This window comes from Montipora capricornis, chromosome 5 (genome assembly GCF_036669925.1).
Source record: "Montipora capricornis isolate CH-2021 chromosome 5, ASM3666992v2, whole genome shotgun sequence".
Lineage (NCBI taxonomy): Eukaryota > Metazoa > Cnidaria > Anthozoa > Scleractinia > Acroporidae > Montipora > Montipora capricornis.
In genome coordinates, this window is record NC_090887.1 from 15,025,231 (window position 1) to 15,032,730 (window position 7,500).

The window sequence follows — 7,500 nt, forward strand, 5'->3', positions numbered from 1 at the left end:
ACTGAGATGAACTGGACTTGGTATCTGTTCTTTGGAATTCCTAAATATTGCTTTTTTTGTCTCCATACAATCTCTCTAATTTTGTGCCTTTGGAATTACAGGAAATGTATGGCAGAAGCTTTGTTTAATAAAATAATTTCTACAATAGCCATTCTTTCCAACTTTATTCTACCGAACCTTTGAGCGCATATTTTCTGATTTGGAAAATTTAAAAAAGACCAAAATTGCATATTATGAAGACTTTTCATCATTTTGAACTTCCACAGAAACCTTTGAATTCCTTTCCATCTTGCTCTAATTACCCATGATGCACTCAAGAGCGTGAACTCGTCTCGATTGCATAACTTGAATCTAAATCTTTTTAGGGTATGGTGCAAGAACAGATTGCTCTGTCCAGGATTGAAATTGAGCAAGCCAGGTTGTTGGTTCTGAACGCTGCGCGCACTATCGATCGCCATGGGAACAAAGCGGCAAGGAAGGAGGCGAGTTCCAACGTCATGTTAGGGACTTACTTAATTTTTTTCTGTTTCCACTTGTCATTGTTTCTGTCTAGACCTACCAACTCTTACGCATTATTCGTCAGTCTTACGTCTCCTGATCCAAAATATTTATCTCCCGCATAGAAACGACTTTCTCATGTCTTTCTTCGAATTAGAGTTTCTTGCCCACAGATTATTAGTTCAATTTATTTTTTAATTTTGGAGAAGGTACTCATCAGTGAGTCGCAAGCAGATGGCGGTAGTATTACTACCCAAGACCCTTTTTTGGATCTTCGGTGATGTCCGGAAATGGTCCCCAACTGTTCGCAAACCTTTGGTATTATCCGGAAGTTTTCGTAACGTGAAAGGAAATTCGGTTTACGTGGAAACGAAAATCGAAACACATTTGACGAGAAAAGGTGGCTGGTAAATCTTCCTTGATAAAATTATTGTAGCATTTAAGGGTTTGGAAGCATCCAGGTTCAAATCAACAACGTACACGAGAAATTTGAAGACAACATCGTATTAATTATGGATTGCGATGTAAAATAATTCAGACAGCTTTGGAAGCATTTGTGGATCGTGATATAAAGCTCCTCTCCTTGGTTTTGAGTTCTGCATAAGTCTGAGTTTTCACGTTTCTTTGCAACTGGCACGTCTTGGAAAAGCTGTTAGCTCTTTGAAATTTTGTGCAATGTTCTTATATCGTTTTGGGATCATTTATTTATTGTTCTTCCAGATTGCCATGGCAAAGGTTGCCGTCCCCCGCATGGCTTGCAGGGTAATTGACCGCGCAATCCAGGTGCATGGTGGGAAGGGAGTTTGCCAAGATACACCGCTGGCCTATGCGTATGCTGGAGCGCGGAGTCTGCGCATTGCTGATGGCCCAGATGAGGTGCACTTGGAGGCTGTGGCAAGAATGGAGCTTAAAAAAGCATTAAAAGCCCGGATGTGACGTATTACGGGTCACTCGTATAGTAACACACTAGGGAGCTTACGAAACGACGACGCCGACGCCAACAAAGACGCTACAAAACAATAGGTTTAGTGAGAAAAAACAATGGCTCTGCACGCTCTGCACGTGCGTTTTACATTTTGGTACATTTCTTTGCCGTCATCTCCTAAATGACGACGTGAAATGACCAAATTCAAGGTTCTGTGGAGGACGTTAGCACATGACGATGAATTTTTAGTTCTCTCTCTACGCTTCCAATCCACTCATACCAGTTTAATTCCTCGACAGTTACTACACATTTTTAACGCGAAACTACATGAAATAGTTTCGTAGTGATATGAATAACGCGAACTCGTATTTTTAAATGAAGTCCTCGTAGCCGTCGTCGTCCTCGTTTCGTAAGCTCCCTACTTTTGAGACGCAGACGGCAACCGGAAGTGAGCTGTTTTCCCTTTTAACTTGTCTCCACACAACCACATTTACATTGCCAAGTATCTTTTCTCCATTAGAGATGATTAATGTAAAAATATAGGAGACACCATTGTCCTGCCACGCGAAATGTTCTCTTCCGGTTACCGTCTGCATCTCAAAAACGCGGGTGCGTTTTTCACTTTGGTCCATTTCTTTGCCGTCGTCAGCAAAACAACGTGAAATGGCCAAATTTGAGGTTTTATGAAGAACGTCAGTACTTGAAGATAAATTCTCATTTTCTCCCCTAAATTAAGTGCCGTTCCGGCCAGTTTCGTTTTTGAGGAAATACCACACCCTTGTCGTATTGAAAAGGTTGATATAGTCACGAAGCGATGGAAATAATGCGTATTTATATTTTGAGAAGACGGTCTCGTTTCCGTCGCCGTTGTCGTTGCTTAAGCTCCCTAATAGGGAATAGGGGGCTTTAGCAACGACGACGGCGACGGCAACGAGAACGTCACAAATTTGCATATTTAGTGGGCAAAAACAAAAGCTTTGCACGCCCTGCACGTGCGTTTTTCATTTTTGTCCATTTCTTTGCCGTCGTCAGCAAAGCAACAACGTGAAATAACCAAGTTTGAAGTGTTATGGAGAACGTTAGCACTTGGAGATAAATTTTCATTTTTCTACCCTAAATAGGCCATTTCCGAGTTCATGTCTGTCTCCTCTTCAAAACGAGTCTAAGTGCGAAGCTTTTCTTATGAAAATTAGTTTTCATTCATATGTAAAGTAGAACTAATTACCATCACGAAAACTTCGCACTTAGACTCGCCTTGAAGAGGAGGCAGACGTGATCTCGGAAATGGCCTATTAAGTGCCCCTAATACCGGTTTCATTCCTGAGGGACTGCCATACCTTTGTCATATTAAAAAGCTTGGAACAGCTGCGAAGTGATGGCAATAACGTTAGTTTATGTTTTTACAAGACGTTCTCGTTGCCGTTCCCGTCGTCGTTGCTAAAGCTCCCTAATTTAAGAAACGACGACGACTACGACAACGCCACAAAACAATTACATCATTGGTTAAAAGATGCACACGTGCAGCACGGATTTTAGCAAGTATCTTAGCGGTCCTCTGCATAACGACGACGTGAAATCACCAAATTTGAGGTTTTGACGACAACGTAAGCATGCAAAAGAGAATCTTTCATTCTCTGTTTTCACTCTGAAACCGCTCCTACCAATTTATTTTTAGGATACTTCGCCCATATTGTAGGACGTGAACGAGACTGAATAATCGCGAAAGATTTCTGATAGAGCCAAGTTATATTTTGAGGTGACGTTTTCGTCGACCGTCGCCGTCGTAGATCTTAAATTCCCTACTACCTCCACTGATTACAACCACCCGACTTCTTATGTTCTTCTGTGTGCGATATTATAATTGCAATGTATGGAATGGTTTTCAATTGAGTGTCGAAAGTAATTAGCGAATTGCTTTGGTTTTGCATTACTTCACTCAGTGATTGGCTCAAAGCTCTCGCGCCGCTTTTTCAACCAATCAGAAGTGAAACCAAACCCAATCGTAGTTCGCGCATGCACATTTTCCCGCGCTTGGTGTCGGCTACGTGTAATTACTTCGAGTTTTTGATTGGTTTACAGGATTGTCTCCGTCGTTTTTGATTGGCCAAAGTAATTTTTTTTGTTTTTGGTTTTGCGACACTCATTTGAAAACCGCTCTAAAGGGAATAAAGTCGAATGAGAGAAGTGATCGCTGGACAATTTAAGCAACTGTCGCTGTTTGTAGACACCTGTAAAATTCAGATGGCCTCAACGGGATTCGAACCTGTGATCTCTACGATGCCGGTGCAATACTCTACCAACTGAGCTCTGAGCTTCACTCGTTCGGCCATAACCTGCACTTCAAATGTACATTCATTTTATTTCATTCATCGAGTCTTTCACGGAAACAAATGAGCCCAACGCATTGACCTGCTCCGACATCGCAGAGGTCATGGGGTCGAGTCCCGTTGGAACTTGTCTGTAACATGCATTTCAGATATACATTCATTTCAGTTCAAGGGAATAAAGTTTTGATGTTTCGTGTTTTTCTTCTTGTTGTTTATTCGAGGTCATGCGTCATTTCTTTGTAGGTTTTGGGCGCCTGGTTTTTATTTGTCTTGAATAAAATAATAATTTAAAGAGGGGATTGAGGCAAGAGACGAAATGTAAACCCCCGGCTTTTCCTTTGTTTCTCCTGTTTCACGTAACTGCTCAAAGCGTAAGACTGTTTTAATGTGACTCGGTGGATGAGTTGGAAAAAGAAGTAGAATATTACTGCCCATTCTCCGCAGCCTCGTTCCCGTGGGGAAAAGCCCCGGGAACGAGGTTGCCTCCATCCCACATTGTCAGTTTTAGGAGAGAGTCTGGGCTCAAAGTTGATGTACTTCGCAGTAAAAGACGCTGCCCCTCTTTGGTTTGTTTCAAAAGGATATCCCTCTGGCACAACGTCCTATCGAAAGCAGCGTTTAACCTACTGATGAAAGATGGGAGGTTTCAGTTTAAAAAACTGTTACGTCCGGAAGGGTGAGAAGGGTACTTAAATTCATTGAAACGAAGCAATTGGGGAGGAGACGGTGGGGAATTTGCAAGGGCTGGACATCTGTTGTAAAAGTTGGAGGTTGACAGACTAGACAGACTGTCAGATCCAGGGAAAATTATACTCAGCAGCTGATTTGAAGCGGTATCCTTTCTCCGTGTGCGGTTGACGTCGCAACCGTGAACAGTTGTTTCGTCGTTGTTGGGACTCGTTATGACATAGCGAGGAATTCTTTAAAGGGGGCGAGCTCAGATTTAATTGAACTGAAATTCTCCGCTTACCAATCGGGGGATCCGTAACTGGCAATTTTTCTTTGTGCATAATTAAGTGAAAATGGAAAATACAGAAGAGAGTTATGGAGTGATAAATAAAAAGAATCATTGAACCCCCGCGACTTTAAATTGAAGAGAGTGTCTCTCCACGAGCACTTGCAAGGTTTCCTATCTTCTTTTTTTTTCCTCATTCTGTGAATTCTTAGCTAAAAGGAACGAATTGGGAATAGGATTTGGAGTTTCCTTTACAATTTTAATGATTTCTTAGCCTGAAAATTCTTGCTTTCCACGTAACAATTGAACATTACAGGTCGATACAGGGAAAAAACCAATGCTATAAAATTACGACAGGGTAAAGCGGCTGTCTGAACTTTTTATTCGCAGTGCTAAAAATAGATCACACCAACACAGAAAAACCGTTTTTTTTTTGGGACGTTGAAATCTAATCGTGTCATTTTTTTAAAATTCTTTTTTTCTTTTATCAGTTTTAATATTGTATCCCTAAAAATTTAGATTGCCCAGCTCCATCAGCAGATCGATCTTTGGCGCGAAGGAGCCCTGACACAGAAAATAGACTTCTTTCAAGTGATTTGATTGGATATGAGTTTACTTGAACTGTAATACGCCAATCACGAACCTCGTTAAATTTTTTCCTGGGGTGAGTGGGAGAGATCAAAGTTTGTGCTGTGCGGTGCTGTGAACGACGAGATGAGTCCGGGAAGGATCTCACCATAACACTGTTATTTTATCACAGAACGTTTTCGGGTAAGTACTAGTTCAATTCAAGTGCTGTCGTCAGATTTTGAATTCTGTTTGAGAAACGTTTGATTAGCAGAAAGTGGATTGGCAAGGAAACTCCGAAATATCTTTGGTGGATCGATGAACATCTTTCCAATACAATTTGTCGTCGCCACGTGTGTCGGCTGGGAAGGAAATTCTTGATTATTTCTCGTTGTGGTATTCTGAGAAGTTTGCAGTGTGATTCCCGTCCTATTTTTTTCCCAACCTGACAGTTCTGATCCATTTTTTGGTGGTATCTCTGGCGTTTGAAAACATTTAAAGAACTGAAAGTTCACCCCAAAGCTCGTCGTGTTTAGCCTGGTGCCTGTTGAATCACTGCTTCCTGCGGGAGAACTTGTCGTGTAGGAACAGCTGTAGCGGGAAGAAACCTCGCAATACAGGAACTGTATTGACAGTTAAACGAGAACTTGGTTATCGGATTGGTTTTTAAGCCGTATGAGTTCAGCTACACCAAACAATTCCGCTGAAATTGTAGTCACCTCAACACCAGACGACGTGGTAGGTAGTCTTTTAATTTTGTAAGCATAACGAAAGTAGGTTTTAAATTTTCTCTCTTTTTCTCCTCTGTCATAATCTTGAATTTCCCTTCTTCACACATGGGCCTTATTCAAGGCATAGCAATCAAGTCAATTTTCCAGATGAATCGGGGTTTTTGTGCTCTTGGTCAATATACTCTAGCTCACCTCACTAAAAGCTTTAATATGTGGTTGCTTAATGTCTGGTCCCTTTGTTGAGTTGAGTTTTGTAGTACAATATTTTCTATATTGTCGACACAGTTAAGTTTGTCGTTTCGTTTGATTTTTTCGCGTGCAATCGTTTGTATGTATTTGAAATTCGCTGGCAACGAATTTTGTACGACTGTGCTTCAAAATTGTACTAAATTTCAGTTGGTATTTTTATTTAAGGATTTGGAGTTTCTCATGCGTGTGAGTACAGCTGTATTTCTCGTTTTGGAAGTTTTTTTTCCCTGCTGTCGGGAGCTTTGGTATAAATTGGCGATTCAAATTAAGTTTATTCGCCGGCTCGTGAGCAGAATTAATGGCGGTGAATGGCGAAACTGCAAACATGTAATACGCAGTGATCACTTTGACGAGATCATGTGCCAGAGAATTATCGATTTTCTTGTTATCCCTCTCAGAGGATACCGCTCTTTGCAGTACTTTTTCGTAGTTCCTATTTCACAAATTTCCCCTGATCGCATCATGATATTTTTAGCTGACAAACCTAGTTTCTTTCCCTTCTGTTTGTTTGTTAGACTCCATGGTTAATCCTCGCAACTAGATTTTCATGATACAAAATCAACACTCATCGTGTGATAAGAAATGAATTATGAATTTTCGAACTGAAGTTCACCTCAAAGTAGTGGAATAAACAGTTCTGGTAAATTAATAAGTAACGGACAAGCATAATTCGTTCACCCTACCTGCTGTAGCATTACTTTTCGTTAAGTTTACTCTGGTACTTTATCCTTGATGTCCTTACCGTTGATTTTGAATATCAGCACTTCTTGTCAATGTGCTTCACTTACGGCTTCCACATATATATACGAACGGTTACTGAAAAATTGGTTGAGCTGCAGGTAGTATTTGTTGTAATATAATCCTTTGTTTCTCAGAAAGGGAAATTAATGTTCAAACTTTGTTTTGGTGTTTGTTCAAGTTTGAGATTGACTTGTTCATGAAATATTTTTCAGGTTGTCCATTCTAATCCCAAAGGCTCACTCAATCCTGATGCCGCTGTCTTTGATTTAAGGTGGGTTTCTGGGGCAAGAGTGGAATTGAAATAATTAGTTTTAGTTTCGTAATGACTTCCTTTCAGTGGCTTCATTTAATGGGGATGTAATATTTTTTTGCATAAAAGAAAAGCTACTACAGTAGTTTGGCACTTTAAATTGCCAAATTTAGACTTTTGTGCCGTTCATTGTTTCCATTATATTTATACCTTTATCTTCATTTTGAAACTTAAAACAAAATGGCAGCTGCTGCATC

At 40.5% G+C, this 7,500-nt stretch overlaps 2 protein-coding genes across 2 annotated transcripts in view; both read left to right on the forward strand.

Moving 5' to 3' along the window:
- Positions 1 to 3,951, forward strand: part of LOC138049598 (acyl-CoA dehydrogenase family member 11-like) — a 31,634-nt gene extending 27,683 nt beyond the window's left edge. The window contains exons 19-20 of the mRNA XM_068895968.1: positions 366 to 482; positions 1,219 to 3,951. Of these exons, the coding sequence (XP_068752069.1) occupies positions 366 to 482; positions 1,219 to 1,434 (333 nt within the window). The 3' untranslated portion in view covers positions 1,435 to 3,951. The remainder of the gene's footprint in view (positions 1 to 365; positions 483 to 1,218) is intronic.
- Positions 3,952 to 5,357: 1,406 nt separating this feature from the next.
- The window catches only part of LOC138049600 (la-related protein 4-like), a 34,850-nt gene continuing 32,707 nt past the window's right edge, over positions 5,358 to 7,500 (forward strand). Inside the window, exons 1-3 of the mRNA XM_068895969.1 lie at positions 5,358 to 5,476; positions 5,725 to 6,010; positions 7,206 to 7,264. Of these exons, the coding sequence (XP_068752070.1) occupies positions 5,948 to 6,010; positions 7,206 to 7,264 (122 nt within the window). The 5' untranslated portion in view covers positions 5,358 to 5,476; positions 5,725 to 5,947. The remainder of the gene's footprint in view (positions 5,477 to 5,724; positions 6,011 to 7,205; positions 7,265 to 7,500) is intronic.